At 38.3% G+C, this 24,611-nt stretch overlaps 1 protein-coding gene across 35 annotated transcripts in view; it reads right to left on the bottom strand.

Moving 5' to 3' along the window:
* Window positions 1-7,211: 7,211 nt before the first annotated feature.
* AFDN (afadin, adherens junction formation factor) overlaps window positions 7,212-24,611 on the bottom strand; it is a 142,623-nt gene continuing 125,223 nt past the window's right edge. For 7 of the 35 annotated variants that reach the window (XM_068939173.1, XM_068939172.1, XM_068939171.1 and 4 more), the window contains 4 exons: window positions 17,717-17,851; window positions 15,255-15,351; window positions 10,540-10,624; window positions 7,212-9,419 (listed from right to left, as the gene is read on the bottom strand). In XM_068939173.1, coding sequence (XP_068795274.1) covers window positions 9,275-9,419; window positions 10,540-10,624; window positions 15,255-15,351; window positions 17,717-17,851 — 462 coding nt within the window. In that variant the 3' untranslated portion in view covers window positions 7,212-9,274. Of the gene's footprint in view, window positions 9,420-10,539; window positions 10,625-14,837; window positions 15,352-17,716; window positions 17,852-23,425; window positions 23,462-24,611 lie in introns of all 35 variants that reach the window. The other 28 variants (XM_068939164.1, XM_068939157.1, XM_068939158.1 and 25 more) reach the window with 9 other exon arrangements.

Raw genomic sequence — 24,611 nt, forward strand, 5'->3', positions numbered from 1 at the left:
AACGCAGCAGGGGCGTCTCCTCGGTTGCCATGGAGACAGGGCTGCCTTCCCCAGCCGCGACCGCTCCGATTGGCTGGACGGGGGTGACCACTAGGGGGCGCCGCGGGCCCTGCCCGCGCGCCGCCTCTGCCCGTTAGCGCGGCGGCGGGCAGCAGGGAGAGCCGGTCGTCCCTTGGGCCACACGCACACCCACAGTTGTTTAACAGAATACTTAGCGAGCATGCTCTTAATACTAGTTGAAGCCCTGCAGGTACCCTTCTGATCATCCACAGAATCACTGAGGATAAGGCCTCAAAGGACGAAGCGAGTAGGGACGGGGTCAGAGGCAGGGGAGAGGCAGGGCCTAAAGCTCCCCGGGTGCAGGGTTGCCTCAAGCCGAGGAAGGCTACAGAAAGGTTTCTCCTCCGAGTACTAGTTCACGCAGGCTACAGCTTGGAGTCTCAGACTAAAGCCCATCCAAAGTTAAGGCCAGGGGTTAGGGATAGAGTTGGGAGAGGTACAAAGCCTAAAGCTGTGGTGGGTGTGCGGCTGCAAAAGGGTTACCCGAAGGATAAAGTCGGATGCAAAATGATTTCTTCCCTGAGAGATGGCTCACGTGGGCTATGGCCAAGGGCCATGAGCTAAGGCTTCCGTGGCAAAGGCCTAGGGTTAGAGTTCAGGATGGGGAAGAAACGGAGCTTAGAATTTGAGTTGGTGTAGGGCTACAAGGGTGCTGCTGAAGGAGGTGTAGGCTACAGCAATTTCTTCTGTGAGAGAGAGCTCATCCTGAGCAGGCCACATCCTGAGGTCTAGGGCTAAAGCTTCAGCCAAGATGAAAGCCAGGGTTGGAGTTAGGGTTAGATTTGTGAGAAGGACAAAGCCTAGGGGTGCAGCTGGTGGGGGGGGGGAGGGGGGGGAGGGGAAGGGGGCTGCAAAAGGGCTGCCAGAGGTATAGGCTACAAGATTTCTCTGCCAAGAGCTTACTGATATTATGGCTGAGGGTCTTGGGCTAAGGCTTCAAAGGCCGAGGCCAAGGACAAAGCTAAGGTCTAGAGCTAGCGTTAGGAGATGGACAAAGCCTCTATGTCCAGTTGTGGGAGTCCTAAGAGGCTGCCCAGGCAAGTGGACATGAGCACATTCAAGCTGGCTATGGTTTGGAGTCTCATAGCAAGGCTTCCAAGAAAGGTTAGTTAAACTACCTAAAGCTTTAGTGTATGGTACTGAAAGGTGAACATGATGTAAAGAACTGAAAGTAATTTCGGAATTCTTCAATATCCCACTGAGATTTCATGAGAAAATCTGAGTCTTCCACATGATGCTTCAACTTTTAACTTTGCCAAACACGTTTGGCTACTTAAATGAGCTTTCTTTGCAAGCTGGTCTTAGACTTGAACCATCTTGAACCATCCCATTTCTGTTATCTGTTCCAACACAGATAATTATATGGTCTTTCCTGGAGTACTAAGCTGCCAGACAATTGTCTTGTATGTTGCTCTGCGTCAAATATTATTACGCTTTTAGTATCTTGAAAGCAGTCGGAATACAATTTGGCCACTAAATGTGAAATTATAACAGATAGCAATGTGTCAGCTTTTTGGAACTGCAAAAAACCACCATTTTTGCATTAAAACTTTGGGAGGAAACCAAAGCCAACATTATAATCCACTTCTTATGATGCTGTCCAATTCTCACAGACCAAAGTATACATCTCTATGCAACTCAGTCAACTCACCATCATCCATGATATTGTAACTTACTTCCACATCATGTGCAAACTGTAGGATCACTTAAAAAAAAAAAGAAAAAAGAGAAAACTGACTGGAAGCTTCTCAGGAATTCACCCCAGTGGCTAGTTCTGCATTGGCAGAGTAATGAAAATGGACACGCAGCTTAAAGTTAAAAAAAGAGCTCCAAACTAGTGTAATAATGATGGATTTTAAAAGATGTTGGCACTAACTGAGGCAGACAAGCTTGTCTTTAGGGAAGAAAAGCTGCTGCATTATACTGGCTTTTGAGAAGATGATGGCTTCACAGAGATTATGTTAAAAGATATTTGTGTACCATTATGAATGGTCATGATTTATTTTGGGCAAATAACTTGTTTCAAGGTAAAGGAAAATAATACGTATTATGTATATTATCATATTATTTTAAAGATTTGAGCAATGACTTTTTAAAAACAGAATCTGGAGTGACTCATCCTTTCTAAATTCTCCCTGTAAACTGCAGCTGATAATTCTGAGCCACTCATCCCTTTTTATCATTTAATTTTAAATTATGCTGAAAGACCCTACTATCAAAACGTTAGTATATAACTATCTTCACCAAATGCGGGGGGGCAGAGGATTTAAACAACATCAACTATTGCTAGGGAGTATTTTAATAGAGGTGTGACATTGACAATTTGCGACACTGAGCTGTGATTTTTCCATGTAATGCTTATCATGCAGCAGCAATCAAGTCAGAACAACGTTATTTTCCGAAGTCAGCCAGCTTCAGTGCGGAAGGACCAACTCTGAAGTGATCTAGTCAATTTAATCTACAGTTTCTTGATTTAATCACTGTTCTCCCTCCGATGGGTTTTCGTCACTGCAAATGCGATTAAGAATCTGGTTTCCATAGCCCATAATAGATAAGAGTTTCAGTTTATAGTCACCCTGAATTTGAACTAGTAGCCTAAAACTGAGCATCCCTAGAATTTATCAGCTCTGCTTTAATCATTTCTTGGTTCTCACCTGAAAGCTGAATAGTACCACAAAGCTCAATCCCAGCTGAATCTAAAATCGCAATATGATGCTGTGACTCACCTAACAGCAGTGATTCTTGTTTGGGATGTTCCTTCTATTTCCAAAGCTCAGGAGAAGCTGCTTGATAAGCAGGGAACAAAATCATCTGTCAGTTGGACCTAGGCAAAAAAGATATATAAAATCTGACTATCTTCTGGAAGTGCTACAAGACTGTATTGCAGAATGCCTTTCTGCTCTGATTCTCTGCTTTCAAGAGTTCATTTTTTCCCAGCCTTCTACCAGCTTAATCCTGTCATCCCCCTCCAAATCAAGAACCCTACCTTATTTTAGATCCTTGTGGGGAACCAGAATGCTAGAATTTAATCAGTCCACTAAATCAGCTCCACATTTCACTTTATTAATTTTACAGTTAAATAGTATGGTAGATTATACAAAACTAAGTTCTAAATAACCATGATCTTGAATACTTCTGATGCGTTTCACATTAACCTCAGTAGTGCAAACAAAAGAAGGATGAGGTCCCAGCTTCAGCGTTGTGATATGAATTGTCTTTTGTGAAGTTCCTAAACACAATAACCAGAAACAGCATGGATAGAAAAACACTCAGAAAAATACCAAGAGGTAAGGCTGCTATCCCTTCTGTGCCAAACATGGAGAGATTCACTGCTGTGTGCCTTCAGTTTTTGTATTGCCCGTATGACAGCACATTGGCTGAGTGCAGTAGACAGTAACTTGAAACTACCGTTTTGCACATCATGTAAGCTTTCCATAACATTCTCTGCTTCATTTCATTACTGCCTCCTAGTAAATGCTAGACAAACTTCAGGGACACTGATCCAAACCTAATTTCATTCGAATGCAGACAGATATGCTTTTATTTACAGCCTTGAGGCTGAACAGAACTGGCAATAAATGCCTGAACAAACCCCAAGCTTTGACAGGACCTTTTAGCCTTTAAATGACCCTAGCTCACATGCACTTGTTGGTGCAATTCACTAGAGAAGAGGGTACAGAGTTTTTTTCTTATGGAGCTGAAAGAAAATTGGGTTATACTTTCATCTAGCTAGAACTTTTCTCAGTCTCATTCATTTCTCAGTGTTGAAAGAACCATCAAAATACAAAATATGAATGCCAGTTCTGAGCTCCCAAACAGAAACAAGATGAGGTAAGTATTTTCTGAAGGATGACATACTGAGAGAAAAGTTCCTTCCAAGAGATTTTAATTCTTTACTTTTCCACTGTTAATGCAGTTACTTACATATAGCTTTAATTCATATGAAATAGTCTCCTTACAAGAGGATAATGAAACAGTGCTGTAAATTTGTTTGTTGTGACAGGTAATCAAACCTCAACCCTACTCATTCCAAACAGATACTAATAGTTTTTTGCAGTCTTTGCCCTACTTGCATCACTAGATATAGTTAGTCAAACATCTGTCAAGGTTTCCAACAGGCTTACAAATGCGTAAAAATATTAATGCAAAGTGTGGGCAAATTTGATTTTTTTTTTTTTAATGGAGGAGAAAATTGCCAGCCCCAAGACAGCCCCTATCCCTTTCAGAACTACAATCCAGCCACCCTATCTAAATGAGTGCAATTTCTTAGTTAATTCTGCACATGATCAGTGCTGGTGACCTGCATCACTTCAGCAGAATCTTCACACCCAGCATAACAACAGTTGTTGCCATTCATGGTGACATCTAGAATAACGAGGAACAGAAATAAAGAGAATCTATGACACAACAACAACATCTGTTCCCTCCCTCACCATTTTGCTCTTCTGTATTAAATCCTACCATTATCTTGCCTACTGGGAGATGACTGCTATTAATGCTAAGCTTATGGCTCCCAAGAGAACTGCACAGCGTCAGGAAGGAGTGAGAAGTGTTAAAATGCATGCTTTAATGAGAGGAAAAACTATGGAGATTTTCTGCTTGAAGAACAGCTTCTTGCATGAGATCATCTCACATTGTTCTCAGGGAAAAAGGTTTAGCAAACAACTACAGCAGAAGTATGCATTTAAAGATTATTTCATGTTCTTCACACATTAATAAATGTAATTTATTACATATATTACATTAATAAATGTACACTCAAAATGCATTAGTGAAATTAACCTACTATCCATGCATATGCAATATTCAAACTGTAAATATTTCATTCTACATTTTTAGCAGGACATTTGCTTCAGTAACTGTAAGACAATTCTGAAAATCCATCTGTTACTGAGAATAAACTGACATTACCCAAGCAGGTATATTGCACTTTTGTCTCCTTAAACTGTTGGAAGATGGAATTCAGCTGACTGCGAAGTTTTCATCTGTGAGGCTTTGCCTTCTGGATTCACACAACCACTAACATTAAGTGACCATTTCACACAACAGTATCATTTGACAGACCAGGAGGAAGAGTCAATGTCTTCCCATTCTTCTTAGCAAATACTGTTACTACAACGCGTTTTAAGACCATTCTTAGTGGAGCTTATGTTTTCTTAAATCCAATTTTGTTTTAATTTCTCATGTTATCTAAGGGAATTGGGAGGTAAAGGAGAAAGGTCTTGTTCGTTTATTCTGCTCCTAGTGTACTCACTGGTTGACTTAAAACAGCAATACATGTGATCAACTATATAGTTTATTACTTCAGTAAACAGGGTATGTATTATAGACTTGGTCATTTTTTTTAATTCCCTCCCTTTTTCCCCAAATACCTTCAGGAGTGTAGTGCAGTGGGTGAAAGCAGATGAAAAATAGGGTATTTGGACGATAGATGCTGAAAGGAGAATTTGCCAGAGTTAAGATAATTCAAGTCTCTGCTGGGACTGGCAGACCTGGCTGCACATGCAAATATCATTTGCACATACAGTTATTATCACGGAAGTCAATCCAAGAAAGCAAAAAAAAAAAAAAATACCTTGGGCTAAATCAGTAAAGCTTTTAAATACATGCTTAATTAAAATATCAAAAGCTATGCCAATAAGCGTGACTGCTCAGGTACTTAAAGCAAAGCAGATAGGCATTTTTCAGCTGAATCACATTAGTGTGCTCAGTAACTTTGCAAATCTGAAGTCAAATGTGCACAGCTTAGCTCACTCAGCTTGCAACAAACACTTAAGTTTTCCCCACTGAAAGTTTGTTACCACCATTCCCTATCATACAGTCCTCCTTTCCTCTCCTTGTAATCTAGGCTAAGTCTGGAAAGAAATGCTTCTATGACGCACAGTTCACGGTTGTGACAACTATAGTGTCATTAAAAAAAAAAAAAAAAAAACAAATCACCGACGGTACCAGTTCTTTCCTTTTCCTTAGGCAGAGGGACTAACATACAGAAGGACAATGAATTGTTCCCCTTTTCTACACATTTGATAATCAGAATTAAGAGTTCTTTAGCCTCGTTCTCACAATCAGTGGCTACAGACTCAAAAACACGGGCAAAAGTCCCAGCAATGTCCTGGAGTTAACAGGCAGGAATCTTGGCAGCCATCCTATCTGATTATTTCCTTGCAACAAATTTCTGGGTTTCTATAGTTCTTTTAGCTTCTTCCCTGCTTTTATAAACACATTTCTAATACTAAAATTCAGAATGCCTTCATTAGTCTCTTTGACAAGTCCAGAGAGTAGATCCTACAACTTGAGAGATTTTACAGAACTCACCTGGAAAGAGATGTACATGGCTCTCAATCCTGGCTCCAGTGAACATTCGGCAACAGCCCAAGGAATCTGGAGCGTGTCACTAGGGAAATGTTTTCCTCCCGCAACTTCCCCAGGCAGAATAACTTAAAACTGTTGTCTCCTAGCCATTTAAGAGGCAGGTGATCTAATTGCATTAATCCAATGATAAAGAGGAATACCACCATTCCTAATAGCTCATTTCATGAATCTAGCTCAAGTCCTTAACTCAAACTTCATTCAAAACTATTTAGTAAATTTCAGCCTCCCTCCCAAACTTCCAGGTCTGCCAAAACTAAATTCTTCCAGAATGATTCCACAAAAAGTTGTGTCCTTGTGTTCAAAACAGAGAGATCAAATGCATTTTTGACCACAGCAATCACAATGGAGACTGGTTCTCATTATTCATGATGACCTTTTCCAAAAGATGTTGCGATCCAGGTTCCTCTTTGCTCCTAGAAATAAAACTTTGCACTTGAGGTGGATGCAAATACACTACATCCATCAGAACACAAAGACTAACCTGCATAATTGACCTCACCAATATTTACTGTTTCATTAAGTTTTTCTTGTTGCTGATAGAGATACTTACCAACACCAGGCCAAGGCATTATTTCCAGTCTTCATCTGAATTATCCTTATTTTTGATTCTCCATGTAAAATTAATTTGAGGTTTTTGTCTGTTCATTATGATATATACCGACTCTGCATAGAAGTGTGTTTTAATAGTACAGGTAAGCCAAAACATCTAAGAAGAGGCCCATGTGTTTACAATAATACTGTTATAAATGTAGGATCAGATAACAAACAGTTCAAAAACATTTAATGCAAAGTTAAATACAATACAAACTTTATTAAAAATAGGTTGCAAGTGAAATACAGTAGAAATGGGAAACTACAGCAGTTTTGATGTTTTTCATAATAATGCACAGACAAATATGAAAAGCACTTTTACACATATTCACACTTGACCCGAATGCCCAATAGCGGCCAAATCCACTCAACTGAAGGTTATAGATATTTTTTTTGCTAAGCCTTTTTCAGATTCTAGCAGCAACAGTAATTCAGCCACAGCCTAAGTTTTTTTTTCCCTAAGAAAAATGTGTCACTGTAAGGCTGCTAGTGTTCTCAAGATAAATTGGGAGAGGCTTGCTTTTCCTGATTAACAGACATAGCAAGCATGCAAATCCTTCATTAACACTTTGAACCAGTTTAATCTCCTACTTCATATTTAACAGGTGAAACGGTAAAAGCACACTTTCAAATAAGAAACCTGAAATACGTAAAAAATATTTACACTCCAATTTTCATTAACTTGCATTTATCATACAACTCTTATTAAAAGTGATTTCTTTCCTAAGGCAGTGAAAGTCTACCCCTCTGTATTTGGAAGTGTGCACAATTCCCTAAATATATATTTATAAGAGAACAATATGATACAGGAAAAAAAAAATCATCTAAAGCCAGTAAAGGGCTTTTTCAAATAGAAAATTTGTTTGGAATCACAACATATATTGTCTTAACATCACACAATGAGAAAAACTCCGATGAGGTCCTTATCCCCAGCATCATCAGCCACATATGCATAGCTGAAGAAACAGTGGGAGGAAAAAGATTAACAATTTAAAATTAAATAAGGCTATTACAGTGTGAAGAAATAGCTTGAACTGCCAAAAATATCTTTCATATAACAGTAACAGGATGTTAGTAAAGCCAGATAGATTAGAGAGGAGCTTACAAGAACTACTTTCTGAACGTTAAGTAGAGACTGTTTGCTGCCAGCACACCAGGTCAGTTAACTACCTCAACTAACTTTCCACTTCCAGCCAGCAGTATTATATTTGATGCTTCACACTTCAGTCTTTCTCTAACATGTCAGTTTACTCCTCCACAGGAAAAAAAAAAAAAAAAATTTGCTGCACTGACAATAGTAGACTCTAATGAATCCTTATCTAGTTGCCGAACACCTTCTACTCTACCTTCCTTGGAAAACATATCCATCAGTTCTGCTACCTTTGGAACTGCAATTGTTACTCCTTCCCTTAAACACACAACTAGCATTTTGGTCCTAGCTGTAAAAGGGACACTAATGTAGCCTACTATCTATTGCTTATGTAATTTTCAAATACGATAAATATCCCAAGATTTTTCATCTTCACATTTTCAAAAGTCTGAAGCACATATACTGGGGATGCATCTACATATAAACTTTTCCAAAACTACCGATAAATTCTTATGCATCCATTTTAGACCCAGCAAATCTGTAGGAGTAGAAATGTTTTTATTCCAAGGTTTTGTCTGGAGAACATGTGTTATCACAATACTAAGTAATGGTAAGATCTGTACTGATATGCTAATCACTGTATGAACAGCAAAAATGTATGCAGTATGTCAAACTTGCATATAAAGCCTTATTAAGGTGCTCCAGATACTGGTTTCTTATCAAACAAACAACCTAAATACTAGTATCTAGTGCACAGTTTAGTTTGGGCAGTTCAAGCTATTCTCACTCTCTCTGCTCAGCAGCTAAAACAAAAGTGTGTCTGTAAAACACCAGGAAACAGAACTTATCTTTGACAAGTGCTACTTGGTCTGGTGCACAAGAACTTAACCCCAAAAAGAGAAGGAAAGAAAGTTACCTTCACGTGATTCATATCTTTAAAATTTTACAGTGCTTTAATTGTATAAACCATGAGCTCCTGGTAAAGCAATCAGTTTTCTTGCTATTGCAGCATCTCTAAATCTTTAATTAACAGTCTTAGATATAGAGGAATCAAACTCTCTTTTCAGAAAATATTCATTTTCTGTTCATTAGCAGAGCCCCCCCATCTCAAGCCATCAATTCAGAGATCTTTCAGTTACATCTGATAAGGTGCTTTAATCTTTATTTTGTGTTCAACTCATTTTCCAGTTCCATTAATTTTCTAGAAGCTTTTACTTTATTGGATACATCCTGACCCTGTGAAAAAAGTCGTTGGCGTTCCCTGAACGTCAAGTTTTCTGGTGCTCCAGGTAAATCTGCATCTTGACTGGAAAAGGAAAAAAAAAAAAAAAAGCCTTTGTTATAATTCTAGCTCAAGATAAGCTTAAATATATAAATTCTCAATGACAAATGTATTAACTGGTAGTCTTGACTAGCAAAAGATTCTAAGTTTAGTATTCTGTAAGGTTGTGTCCCTCCACATTTGCCCTTTATTCTGACATTGAGCTATCATTTAGACAAATCATAAGAGACAGCTCATGACTAACTTCAGCACATAAATGTGAATGAAATCACTTGTCAATTTTTAAAGAAAAGTGCAGGTGTAACTAAGGTCCGGTCTGTATTAGCACAGCATTAGCGTTATGACTAAATTCGCATGACTTTCTACAGTAGCATGTATCTAGGAAAAAGCACTGGAATACAAAGCTTTTACATACTGGTAAATAAAACTACTAGTACTGCGGTGTGCTACAGGGGTTGCATCACCTCTACGTTCTATTCTATACCAGCAAAGCTTCCAGTGCGATAACGGACCGGCTTCTTTCACTTATCTCCATCCTTGCAGCTATCTACTTTTTCATATAAAGTGTTTCTAGCCACCACAATGACGATCTCAAATCACTCTTATCAGTCTCCTCTAAGTAGCTGTAACAATACATCTGTGATTAACTCACATATAACAAATCTTTAAGAATGTATTTCAATTCCTTGATCAGAAGGAGTTTGACTTTTAGCTCCAAAAAGTCTCTGCTCTGCACACTCCACTGAAACATTAACTGCATATTAAGAGGTCTGCGTGAACAGGACTAACAGCTCCTAGAGAATCCTAGCCAAAGCTCAGCGGCATCTTTAATGCACTACACAGGAAAGCTTGCCACTCATATATAAAATATAGGCCATATTACTTTGCTTACTGCAAACTTGGTAAGAGGCTCATTTGATGTACTGTTCAGATTTATAAATACACCTAAAACAGCTGAAGTTGTTCATCTGCAATGATCATTCAGTATAGTCAGATCACTAAGATGCATAGAACTTGTTTGTATTCTGTAGCAATCCAAGACACTCCTCAACCCACTGCAGAACCCTCAAGAGCAGAAAATACTGCAGAAGTTAGCCAAATCACATGAATCAAAGTTAACACTTAACGGACTCCTGCACCTCACCTCTTAGATCTTTTGTCTCTTGGATCCCGATAAATTTCATGGGCCCCAACAGTTGCTCCTGTAGATCCAGTGTATGAATTTATTCCTTATGCAAAAGAAGAAGTGACAGTTGAAGAATAGCAGTTACAATACAGAAGTTTTACATTTTACTTCTACAAGGTGCAGTGCTTCTTTCAAGAAATAACCTCAAACTAGAGTCAGAAATAATTTGGAGGGTCATCTGACCTGTAACATATTTGAAGTCCATACTACTAAATTCTATCCCCCCCTCAAAAAAATTGTAATTTCTTATTCCTAATTTTATTTATTGAGTCAGAACACACTTTATTTAAACTATTCAACTCATATCACATAATGGTGTTTATCTTATGGCTCACTGTAAGACAGACATTAAAACTCGTTACATACTCACTTGACTATCCTGTAACAAGTTCTACAGGAAATAAATTAGCTGCAGCTGCTCTATTTATGAGAATAAAAAGTAACGTGGGATTAGTGCATACCATCTTTGCAATTCAGCAGAGCCAAAACTTTTGTCTCTGTTTAGTCAGATTACCTAAGATTTTACTACCTAGAAGATGCCCCCCCACACTTTTTTTTTTTTTTTTTAAATTTCAAGCAAATATCTTAAAGCACTGCACCTCTGGTTTAAATTAATACAAGATACACATGGTTTTTACACAGTATATTAATCCTTTCTAAAGGTCACAAGACAAAACCTCTTCTTTCCAATCAAAAGCTTAATAATTTAATCAGCGTTTAAGACTGCATTCTCTTAATAACTGTCAGGAAAGTCAAAAGAACTGTCAGCGCAACACTCATTTCTTTTTAGACAGTTCTGGTCTCCATGTTGTATATGTTATGTCTTGTGAACCTTCTTCTGTACAAAAGGAAATGGTTGCTTCTTCCACTGGTGTACATAACATCTCACAAATAGTAAAGGAAAAGGGACAGCATAATACTGGAACACACAAATTTAGCTAATGTGCTGTAGGTTGAATTTTTTCCACCAAAAAGTCGTTATAGATCAAATCGTACTAGGTTGGCCAGAAATATTAAGTTGTTTTTTTTTTTTCCTCCCCCAGGCTTAAATCTCACATGCTTACAATATCCATCCCCACTTTGAAAAGTCTGGATCCAAATGCTGTGGTTCACACTTTCAACTACTTTAAAGACAGTCGTTTTCATTTGGGTGTTGGCTTTTTTAGGGGTGAAGGGGAGGGTTAGTTGGCAGACCCAGTAGTTTTAAATATATCTGAAACAACTCAGTGGAAGAAGGTACGAGAGCAAAATTTGCAGAAGCGTGGTTTACTAGAGTTAACATTCAGAACAGAAGAGAGCTGTAAAGGACAGTAATGTAACAGAGCCAGCGAGATGGGAGATGGCAAACTGCACAGTGAATTCTGCATTTTGTGCAAACGGCTTTGTACGTTACGCAGGCAGTCTTCAGAGAAGCTTGAGCAATCAGGTGAAGTTAACCTGTTCTCATGGCTATTTTAAAAATTATGAAATAAGAGTATTCAGAATTAGTTGTATGGTTTATGAATTAGGTTATTAAAGGCGAAGCATCATACTACAATATTCCTTAATTGTTACCAAAAATCTAAACAAATCTTTGTAGATTGTCCTTTTGATTATTTTCGAGGAAAAACCCATACACAAAAAATATCACCAAACATTTCACTTTCTTGAGGCTCATTTCTTCATAAAAATTAACAGAAAGCAGGGTTGAGAAATGCAATTAAAGATGAAATGACATACTGGATTGCAGATGATGGGAGAGGTAAGAGAGATGGTGCCAACCAGTGATTGATGGTTCTAGAGTTACTTAATTTATTACATGTACAGCCTTCGAAGTGCCAAGCAAGGAAGGGAAGTCTGGGTCTTTGGAAGCCTATGTGCTGTGATGGAAGGCAGGTTTTATGTTCAGTTCTAGTCAGTTTCAAATAAGAATTTCCAGAAAAGGGGAAGTATTTTGAAAGAACAGAAATTCAGTGTGGACAGAAGCTTGGTCCAGAATATTTCTAAAAGCAAGCTAACATCATAGTGAGTGTTTTGAGGTATTTTTCCTGTAGTTTTGCCTTTAATTTTAAGTCATTAATTGTATGTGCTATAAGGAGCTCAAAGCAAGAATTCTTCTGATACAACAAAACTATGATTTGAAATCAAAGCTCATGGGTTTTTCAGAGGGCTTGCACGCACTGTTAAAGAGGTGACTAGTTGACAGTGAAAAAGAAACTGTGCTTTCTCAAGGTTACGTATTGCATATAGACAGCAACTTGAAGGCACACATAACTGAATTATTTGCATTGGTAATATTAGCACATATTGGTGTCCGTAAAACGTACAGTGTCTAGTTATACTCCAGTCTCATGACAACAGACTGAAAAGTCAAGATTTCCCTCATCTTCCTTTGGGGTTTAGAAACAGTGACAAAGCAGGACAGGAGTGGCAGATGGACTTGCAGAATCCATAGGGACTATAACATCAAGAGATCTCACAGGAAACACCAGGGAAAAATAAACATTTTTTTCTTTAAGTGAGTATCAGTGCGGATGCCCTTTATGCGACCTGTGTGGCGTAGAGACCCAAAACAGTGAAACTGCTAAGCGTCAACTGTATCAGTTGGACAGTAATTATAACTGAGTGTATCAACTGACCTATGAGCAATATTAAAACTACATAATGCTGTGCAGAACTCCTCTCTGGCACCGGAAGCATTCCAGCTGTAGCAGAAGCCAATTTGCCCTGCAAAGAAAAAGATGTCTTGCTGGAAAACAATGACTTGAGCCTTAACTGAAAAGGATGCAGACAGGTAGCTCATAGTATCACATACTTGCATGGCCTCATACACATCCTAAGTCACATTCGTTCACTACTGTAGCTGGATTAGAAGTGCTTCTGAAAAATGAAATCTGCTCTGAAGCTAGTATGGTCTCTATGACCAGAATACACCACACCTATCATTAAAGAAAATGAGAGTTTTTCATAATTCATTAGGTAGCCAAAAAAGTGAATATCACCCTATCGTAGGCTTCCTGATTCCTCACCGAGATTTGAATCCAGTAAACAAGCTAGTCATTCAGCTAGAAGTCAGCATGAACACCTTCCCTTGCTTTCTCAGGTGATTACCCTGCGCATTTTAGAAGAATGACTTGGTCATCGGGAATTGGTTGTCAGCCATCTATCGAATTCTATTGTACCACCACAAGTAAAAGAGAGAATTACGGAAATGTCACGACCACACTTCTCGTCAGAAGAATACAGAAGAATAACATATATGTAGGGGTAGAGCTAGCAGATGCTGCTATTTAAAAATAAAGTCTTGTATTCATAAGGTGCACACTGACTTTGAGTATGTGTCTCTATGAATTCTACTCCAAGAGTGATGTATGTAAGATTTCTCCTACATGGCCATGATATCCAAAAATTTAGCACAGAACTTTGGACTGAATTAGCTTTGAATTTATGAGTATAGCTAAACTAGTACTCTGCAGGAAAAAATATGATGCTGAAGTCAGTAATAAGTAGAGCTCTATTTGAAATTCAGCTCCATTACGGTTGCCCGCTTGGAGTTACCAGGGAAAGGAAATGAGTAGACAAAGAAGTATAAGACTGCAGAGGGGATGATCAAGGCAAAAAATGCTAAGATGAAATTTTTGCCCCCCTTTGCAAGCAAACTGCACTGAATGAAGCACAAGTACAGAAATGGCTCCTAACACATTAATCTTACTGCCTCCCCCGCACGTCTCTTGGTCCTTGTGTATTTTAGAACCATGTCCACAAAGGTCATTTTTAAAGCCATTTGCACATGCTATGGAAATTAGAAGAGGCCCGGCTACCAAAAATGAAAGCAGAAGATAAGCTCCCTTCATGGACCCTTTAGAAAAGGTTTCTTCTGTTCAAGAAAGACGCACTTCTAAAAGACCTAAGTAACTAGGAGTCAACTGTACAAAACAAATCACTGAACGATACAGAGTGAAAGCCAAAACCAACAGTACTTTGAATTGATTGAGTAAAAGTTAAAATCATTTCTGATTCATTGGGTAAAAGATGAATTTTTGTTTTAAAAGAGTTTGAGTAAGGAACAAGGAAATTTGAGAGATCAAACAATTAAAAATGGGAGGACTTGCATTATTATCAGGATTTAAGTTAGATCACCATAGCGAAAATATAGTGATTGAGTGGAAAAAAAATTAAAAAAAAAATATCACAGAGTAAGTGAATAAATCTACAGCACCAGAGCAGAAAACTTGAAGATAGTTCTGTAGAAAAGATTCTGATTTCACGATCTCTACCTTTAGAGCTGCTGGCATGGATGAAACTCGGTTTGTTTGGTGGGGGCGGGGGTTGGCTTTTTTTGGCAGCAGTACTGTTGGCATTGACTGGAGATGGCTGGAATGAGTTGGAAAGAAAGAGGCCATCTGAAACTGGGCGAGGCTGGCGGGAGGGCTGCTGTGGCTTAAGGGTGGCAGGAAGAAAGTCACCATAAGATTTTCTTGTGCTGGAGTACTTATCCTGACCTGCTAGATTGGAATCCTCCTCCTCATCATCATCATTGTATGCAACAAACTTGGCAGTATAAATCGTGTCAGGGGAGAGGACCTGTGTTTTGAGGTAAGAGGTGTTTCGCTGAGGTGGGGGAGGAGGAGCGTTAGATGAAGGGGTTGGGGATGGGAGTTCATATTCCCGTGGAAGCGGAGGTCTGTACAGACCAGGCTCGTCAGGTTCCAGTAATCTTCGCTCTGCTTCATCGTGCTGTCTGCGCCTTTCAGCCTCTAAGCGATTGTAATACTCCTCTTCCTGTCGCCTCTGCAGGTCCAGAGGAAACAAAAACACAGTGATCAGAAAGATGGACATTTCAGTCTAAGAGAGATTTAACTTCTCCAGAGTTACCCTTTTTTTTCCCCCCCTCCTTTTCTGGCAATGAGACATCTATACCAAGTCATACAAAGAACATTCACTACTATTTAAAAAAAAAAAAAAAAAAAAAAAAAAGAGCCAGTAACTTGTAACACAACTTTACTGTTATTTCTGGATTTATCACTGCCTGTGCTAAGATAATTGCCTATGCGAACTAAGGGCATTTCCAGTATTCATTACTAGAAATGTAACTACAATTCATAAAGGTTGGATTTACTAAAGCTGTAAAGAATCTGTGGGAAAGAAAATAACTAAAATTAACTACCACCTTAAAAAGGAACTTTATAATTTTGCTATATGCTTATCTAATATACATTAATCAAGAGAACCTTGGAATATAAATGACTCCTTAAATAAATAAATAAAAGCTTTTTAAAAAATGCTTTTATTATAAACATCAAGAAAATTACTTTCACATAAAATCAAATTAGAACTTTTTAAAAAAAGGTATCAAATGACTTTTTTAAAAACAAATTTATATAAAAAAACTATGCTCTTGATAGTGAGGCTACTGTTTGAAAAGGTCATGAAATATTTTCTATGTATTTTTCCAGTTTAAAAGATTTTTACTGTTCGCTAATTTAATAGCATTTAATTTTGTTCAGCTCTTGTCTAAGCCACATTGTAATGTGCTACATGCATCACAGGGGTCTATTCTGTAGTTAGTTTGATAACCAGTGAAAAAAAGTTTTGTAACATCTAATTTTGAAATCAGATGTTACAAAAAACATCATTTGCCTACACATGCTACGACCTGTGTTGGAAATACTTGACACTTTGAACAACATCCCTTTTTGCTTTTATTCCCAGTATTTCTTTTAAAAAAAGTTCTCTTCACGTGCTCAACACCTTGAGTCAGTTATCAGTTATCCTAAAAAAAATGATCTGATCTTGTCATTTTATCTAGACTGCAGGCACAAAACTCATTTCTCCGTACTACTCTGCAAAAGCCATTACAGTACTCAGATGCTACTGAATTCGGAGTTGGTAAATGTACAACCATCTTGGTCAAGATCTGTCAGTGAAAAACCTTTCAACTGTGTGATCCAAATGTCATTTGACTGCATCACATCACTGTCGGAAATCAAGAAAGCCTGTTTCTGACCAAATTTTTTGGCTGGCAAGCTCAGTTTTATTTCCTGCAGCATACGTTTACGTACTTTCTCAAGTCCAGATAAAACTTCCTCATTTGTTGCCTGTCACCAACCCACAACCTAGCTCTTCTCTACTCATCAACCCATACTGCGTAGAGAAAACAATCTAATGAAACATTAACATAATCCAATAAAAGTAATTCAAAGTAGTGAAAATTTTAAAGTTTGTTTTCCTCCTCAAATTTTGCTCAATCTTCCAAGAAGAAATTTCTCTTGACATTAAAAGCTAGCCTCTTTCTTCATTCAAAAATCAGTTTTACTAACATGAAAGTTTTTAATCTTCTCTAGGGAGAAAGAGGATTAACAAACATGCTAAAAGTCAAATGAGGTGCTTTGTCTTCCAATTTTGAATAATAAAACTTCTCAATTTCATGTGTGAAGTTCTGAAGGAATCTAGAAGCCTGTATTTCTGCAATATACTCGAAATACTTGATTGCACAATGAGTTAGTTATCTGCTATAATTACTTTCTTCCTTTCTAAAACCCAATTAAACAAGTTCCCTTTTTTCTTATAGTCGAAAAGTAAAGACAACGTGGAATATTTTTCTCTACGTCACAATACTTCATATTTTCATTCCCCTCTGTGTGTGTGTGTGTGTGTGTTTATGTGTAAACGTATTTATATATTTTTTATATATACATACACACACATATAAAACAATTATTGAAAAAATGTTTCATTAAGTATCATCCCTGAGACACCACAAAAGCCCAACACTACTAACTCAGCCGTTACCAAAGAGGGTAGGAATGTCATATCGGGCACTAAAGAGTCAGGAGATATAGCTGATTTCTGCCATAACTTTCAGAAAAGGCTCTGAAGTCAAACACTTCACTGCAAAAAAGCTACCACTAGGATTTCTACCGTATTATTCGTGAAATATCAGCGAACTCCAACAACTACAAATTAGGATATTTTTTTAATCACTCACTTTTTTTGGGGGGGGGTGGGGGGGGGAATGAAACCTTGGGCCACGAATGTTATCACTAGGCTAACGTTACTGTATTCAACCCCTGCCGACTCAAAACTGAGCTGCTACTGGCCAGACTAAACAAGAGAGGCCTATAAGAAATTCCTGCTGCACTCAGAAGACCATAACCTTTTCTTCAGCCTCTCTTCTGGTTCGCTCCTCCTCTTGCTGTCGTCGCTCTTCCTCCTGCCTGGCCCTATCTTCTGCTTCTCGCTTGCGCATTTCTTCCAACTGTTGCTGCCGTCTGCGTTCTTCATCCTGTAACTAACAGAGACACATCTTAATTTTTCACTAAATTATCACTCATGCTGATAAGATGCATCCAAAAATAACATATTCAGTAAAAAAATGCTATGCTACAGATGAATCAATGAAGTCTTCAACTGCTGAGAACACACTTTGTTAGATTGTTTTTCCGCGAGAGGAAAAGCGAGAGGAAAAGCGAGAGGAAAAGCGAGAGGAAAAGCGAGAGGAAAAGCGAGAGGAAAAGCGAGAGGAAAAGCGAGAGGAAAAGCGAGAGGAAAAGCGAGAGGAAAAGCGAGAGGAAAAGCGAGAGGAAAAGCGAGAGGAAAAGCGAGAGGAAAAGCGAGAGGAAAAGCGAGAGGAAAAGCGAGAGGAAAAGCGAGAGGAAAAGCGAGAGGAAAAGCGAGAGGAAAAGCGAGAGGAAAAGCGAGAGGAAAAGCGAGAGGAAAAGCGAGAGGAAAAGCGAGAGGAAAAGCGAGAGGAAAAGCGAGAGGAAAAGCGAGAGGAAAAGCGAGAGGAAAAGCGAGAGGAAAAGCGAGAGGAAAAGCGAGAGGAAAAGCGAGAGGAAAAGCGAGAGGAAAAGCGAGAGGAAAAGCGAGAGGAAAAGCGAGAGGAAAAGCGAGAGGAAAAGCGAGAGGAAAAGCGAGAGGAAAAGCGAGAGGAAAAGCGAGAGGAAAAGCGAGAGGAAAAGCGAGAGGAAAAGCGAGAGGAAAAGCGAGAGGAAAAGCGAGAGGAAAAGCGAGAGGAAAAGCGAGAGGAAAAGCGAGAGGAAAAGCGAGAGGAAAAGCGAGAGGAAAAGCGAGAGGAAAAGCGAGAGGAAAAGCGAGAGGAAAAGCGAGAGGAAAAGCGAGAGGAAAAGCGAGAGGAAAAGCGAGAGGAAAAGCGAGAGGAAAAGCGAGAGGAAAAGCGAGAGGAAAAGCGAGAGGAAAAGCGAGAGGAAAAGCGAGAGGAAAAGCGAGAGGAAAAGCGAGAGGAGAAAAACAGAACTACATACATAAGAGCAAAAAATTACAAACAGAGAAATGCGTAGTAGTCACATATGAAACCCTAGCAGAAGACTGAGGTTACTCATATTCCCGACTACTTCACTAACCATAGTCTCATAAGTACAGTAAAGTGAAATTAAATACTTGGAATCAACAGTCTACAGCTCCAGCAGCCAATTGGTTTTGCATTTTGGATTAGTATTTAAGCACCGGAAAATCATGACTCATTAGTCAAAGGGTCAATCCATTTAAAGCAACAGGCTCATTCAGCAAGTCTGCAAACAGTCGCAAGAGATAAATAAAGTCTCCCACTGTTTCTGCAACAGCTGTGTTTTGGAAAAAGCAGACAGCAAGGCAACAAAATTTTTGACTATTTAGGTTTAAGAGCTCATAGGAACAACTAACGTCCAGACAATACTATTTTATCACTGCTTATAATAAACACTGCACTGATAAGAAAATGAGCAACAGCCCAAACCTATCTGTGCGTTATTCTCTAAAGCTAACAATATCTGCCTGTGATGGACAGGGTATTCAGTGGAATAATAATATTCAAAAATAAACGTTAACTGGACTACATGCGGAGTTGTTTCTTACTGCTACGTATATTTTAAAGTGATTTTTTTCCCCACAAGATCTTTTGCATTGATCAGTAAACTTTACTGTCAGCTATATTTAACACTGGTACTTCTTTACTTCTGTTTTTACAATATTGTTTCATTCACAGAGAAAGGCCTTTAAGACACACAAAGCAATAATGATAATAGCAGAAATGTAACTTTATTTATAGACTTTTGGAGGACAACCTACATTTAAGTATCCTTCTTCCTCTCCCTCTACTATTTAACTTACAGGAGATGTGCTTTAAAGCTTACTAACTGCGTATCAGGTACTGGCTGAAGGTTTTCTAATTCTGCAATTGGTTAAAACCTTTTCTTTTTCTTTTTTTAAACTAATTTTCTGCCAATTATTTTCCCCCCACTTTTTAGATAGTATTTTCTTGCAGGTATCTCAGGACAGATAACTTTGAAGACATTTGCCTTGTATATCTTCAAACGGCTATACTGACTAATTCCAGCAAAACCACCTCTGATCGGAAGTGTTAAGAACCACCATTTTTCAGCATAGCTCTAGGACAAAATTAATCAATTCTATTCGGGCAGGAACATGGCAAATCTAGGCTAGACTAAGAGGCTACCTCTGAGCTTCAGTCACAGATAACTTCCCCTTATCCAGGGCTAAAACTTTTCTAATTCTACATTGAAAGCTACACAGGGATAGAGCTCAGGCTCAGTATATTCTGTAGAGGAGGGAATAAAGTAGTTAATTAACTGACCACTTGGATCAAGATCTTTTCTTGCCTTTCTTGGTTATTAAAAAGACATTATTTTAGCATAGGAGATAATATTGTTGTCACGCAGAAAGACAGCTACTAATTCAGAAGAATCCATAGAAAAGAATTAACTGCCCCATAAAAAACAAAAAACAAAAAAGCAAAAGCTGCATACTGAAAAAATAAAGGAAAACTCTTTGACTTTGTCCTGCTTACATTTAGAGAAAAACCCTGAACACAGTAATTACTTATCCCAGTTTACTGCATGGATATCTTTTTTGTTAAGCAGCAAATTTTCCTCTTTGATCATACTTAAAACCAAAAAAAAACAACAAACCAACTTAATTAAAGAGGAAGAATTACCAATTTATTTTATCTTATTGTTATCTTAAGTAAAGAAAGAAGGGAAAGCTGGACAGCGTGCCCATGTGGAGGTGTCCCATGTGGGATGTCAATCATCATAATTTTGGAAGATAATTTTATCTGGGTCACAGGATATTCTGAATATAATTCATAGGAAAGGGCTAAAAATTAGATACCAGGCACAAGTAGGAACAGAGCAACTATATGGAGTGACACTTCACTTCTTTATGACTAGTTAACTAGTTTCTGCTTTGGAGCATTTACGGACCAAGACAGGGAGCGCTGGGATGGTAAGCCCTGCTGTACTGAAGCAATCTGTGTTTGTGATTGCATACAACAGGATACTCTTCTTCAGTAACCAGAACTTCCAAATTTTCAGGCCACTAAGGAAAATGAGCTTCAGGTCCCACTGCTAGTAATACGACTCTCTGCTAATATTCCCAGTCTGAGTACTTCCCAGGCTTCAGTACTTCTCCATCCCAATTAGTTTGTCTCTAGTTTAAAAGTCATGGTTTTATATGTGATCTATTGTACTTCCACAGTGTATCTCCAACGTAGCACGTGCTTATCTGGTAACAGGTAGAAACAACTAGAGTGACTGAGAAGAGCATCCTTCCAAGAGTAACCACAATAAACCACAAATTCTCTCCCTCCGCTTTGTCCCAGCAAGGTTGCTCTATCACAAAACGTCAGCAGTTCACTCGGCTTCACGCTCCAGCCTCCCCTTCTGCACTCCTCACAACCGCTTCCAGCACTACATACACCTGGAAGCGGGCAAAAAGGGCCACCTTTCATTCTAGCTGTTCCTTCCCATAAAGGAACTGAAGTGCTGAAATCTTTGAGGACACACTGAACAAGTGTGCAAACAAGCAGAACATTTCCTGCCTCATAGCAGCCTAACCTGCTTCTGGCCAAAGCTTAATACAGAGCTATTAATAGAGACAATGACAACTTAAATACCTAATCATCCCTATATGGTCCTCAACTGATAAGCAGAGGATAACAGGGAGAGAGAAGGGGAGAAGACTCTGGAATATCAGAAATTGTTAAGGTATTAATGGGACAGGCATGCATTCAGGAGGTTTCACAGTCCACACAAAACTTATTCCCCCAGGCACCGCTTAAAATGGTTTCAAAAAGTTCCAAAAAAACCTTTCAATTTACATCTATTTATTTATGACCACTAAAGCTAGGTTAGATCTGTTAATGGCCCAGGGAATTTAAAAATGCAAACACCAGGCAAATTGACAATGTATGCATTAACTTTTCATCAGCTTTCACCGGCCTTTTAATAAGGACAACAGCTGTCACCAATGCTCACCTTAAGCGTTCAGAAATAAACATCGAGCACTCTAAAAAGTATTTTTTTTCCTAGAAACAAGGAAGCAATTTCCTGGGTATATGAAGTAGGATAGGATAGATGCGATTTCTATGCCCCAAAACTCATGCAAATACTTTCATAATGATGAAATTGGAAAAAAGATGTTCTTCTTTTTGCTAGGTTTTACCATTCACATCATCTACCTCAGAACTAGATGTTTGCTTCCTTTTTTTAATGCTAATTTTAGGAACATAAAACCTCTACTGACTTGGGTCACTGTCCATCTAGTGCAGTATTCCGTCTCTGACAACAGCAAGAGCAGCTGCACAGGAGCTGGCTGCTTTCTGCAGTCCATTCCTCTAGTATTTCCCCGAGGTTGCTGTACTAGAAATGTCAGCTGGTGCATCCTTGTCTAATCCTTCCAGTATTGGTTCATGGGTGCAATGTCTATGAATTTGTCTAATCCGTTTTTAAAGCTTCTGGCACTGTCTGCCTTCACAACTTCCTGTAGCAGAAAGACCCAGAAGCTCAGTGTCTGCTCTGTATACGCATTTTAAAGTTATTCTTTTAAAGAAGTATGGCCAAATGGCCAAGCCCACGTTTTGGACAGTTATGCTTAGTTTTTCAGCCACACAAATTAATTATACTGACAGGACTTGCAAGCATAACCCTTCTTTCAAACCAGTATACTAACTATATAGAATATACTCAGAAGGAGATATATTTCTTCTTTAGAAGACTACAGAACTATGTGTTTTTCATGCACCTATTTCTAATGTTAAGCAATAAAATACAGAATTAGCCAATAACTTTAGCCAGTTACTGCCAGCCATTAGCCAGTTATTGCCCCAATTTGAAAATGTGTCATGATTTAACACAAGAGAATGGTATTAACCAAATGAAACTTAAGTTTAGGAAAACAAAATCTAGTAACTTAATAATTGCATGTTTACAAGACCTACTTGGAAATACCAGCTCAGAGCTGACAATCTACTTCTATTTTGGTGAGAAAGTTTTAACACCTGTAAACAACTGGGTCTCACTGTGTGCCGAAACAGTATGCAAAGCTATCAAGAGGGCAGGACAAGAACCTGACTTCCAAAAAAACGGACTATTTAAGTTTACAGTATCAACAGAATTTAAATAGGCTTTATTAGTAGGCTGTCAGGACAATTTTGCTTTAAGTCAGAAGTGAATAGTGATACTAGAGCTTTTCTAAAATCTGAAGAAGGGAAGGGAAGGGGAGGAAATCTTACCTCACGGTTTGTTCATTTCAATTGATTAGTAAGATTTTAGAAACACAATTATACAAAATATTAAATACAGTTTTACATTAGACCACAGCTACAACAAACAAATCAAGCCAGCAAGCAGAAAACAACATCTAAAAGGAGAGAAACACTGGGAAAGTACTCACCACATCTGGAAATATTAAAATGCATGCTTACAGTTAACTTACCGTATATTGTATCAAAATGGTTTTTGAACAACCAAAGATGGCAAATCATTATCCAAAGCACATAAGATGGTTAATTAATAAAATCAGAAATTGAAATGGGAAAGCGATATTGAAGAGAAAGAAACAAACATACCAAATCTAGAACAGAGATTGCTGGCACAGCAGTCTGCTGCAGGTAGTAAGGGGGGAAAAAAAAGAAAGATGCATAGTGAAAATAAAGATAGGTTAGACTTGTGCTATGCCAAAAGCATTTTATCTGTTAAGTCAGCTGCTTTAGAAGGAGAAAGTGAACTTGACATATTCCTGAAATATAGAAATGAAAACAGTTAAAATAATCTAAAATATTTATTATTAGTTTGACTCAATCAAAAAACTAGTTATTCTCTAGAGATATTTATTGCATCTCTAGCAATACAGACAGTGAAACATAACATAAATGCAAACATTACTTCGGTTCTAGATGACTTTTTATTTTCAGTAGGAAACTACAAATCCTTCAAAATGTTCCAGAATGGTGGATAGCTTTACAGACAAATTATATTTAAAATTTAGCCCTTGCAGAGAAGATTGATATGATGCTATGCAGTACAACTGGCTGTTCTACTAATGAGCCGTGGCTTTTTAAGTCGTGCTACAATGAGATGTTAAAGATACTGTAAATGAAAATGGCAGTTTTATATGAATTTTTGTGCCCATAGGTAACTGACTATGCGTTACAAATTACACGTTAGCAACGCTGGGCTTTAACACAGGGAGTTTGCCAAAGACACATTTAGGTTTTCCTTTCTTCAGCTTCCAAGCGTGAGGTATCTATTGCTTCAAAGAGTAATAAAGTTAGCCACAAGGAAAAAAGGAAAGCAACGCAGACTGCAGTGAATGAGAGAAGAACAGGTTTAGGAAATCAAGCTACCAAAACAATCCTGCACTCAAATACTACTTAGGCCAACAGCATTTCCTGGATGTCAAAATAAACATGCACATACAGTTCTTAGCAAGTAGAAAATGCTTATCACAGAATTAAGTCAACTCCTAAACTAACAGAAGACATTCAGTGAATTACAGAACTATTTTTTAAGCTTGCCAAAGCACAGCTATTGGTATGTAACTTCGGTATCAGTGCTGTTATTTAGAAAAGAAAAACAGCTTTTCCTATAGAAATTGCTTCCCAAGAACAACAGGTAATAGATTTTGTGAAATAACCACCACCAACAGGACGATAAGAACTTTACCATACTATTTAGTTATATTATCTTATTTCATCTGACAGCTATATATATATATATATATTTCGTATGAGCTTTCACAGTAGCAAAGCCAAA

This window comes from Struthio camelus, chromosome 3 (genome assembly GCF_040807025.1).
Source record: "Struthio camelus isolate bStrCam1 chromosome 3, bStrCam1.hap1, whole genome shotgun sequence".
Taxonomy (NCBI): domain Eukaryota; kingdom Metazoa; phylum Chordata; class Aves; order Struthioniformes; family Struthionidae; genus Struthio; species Struthio camelus.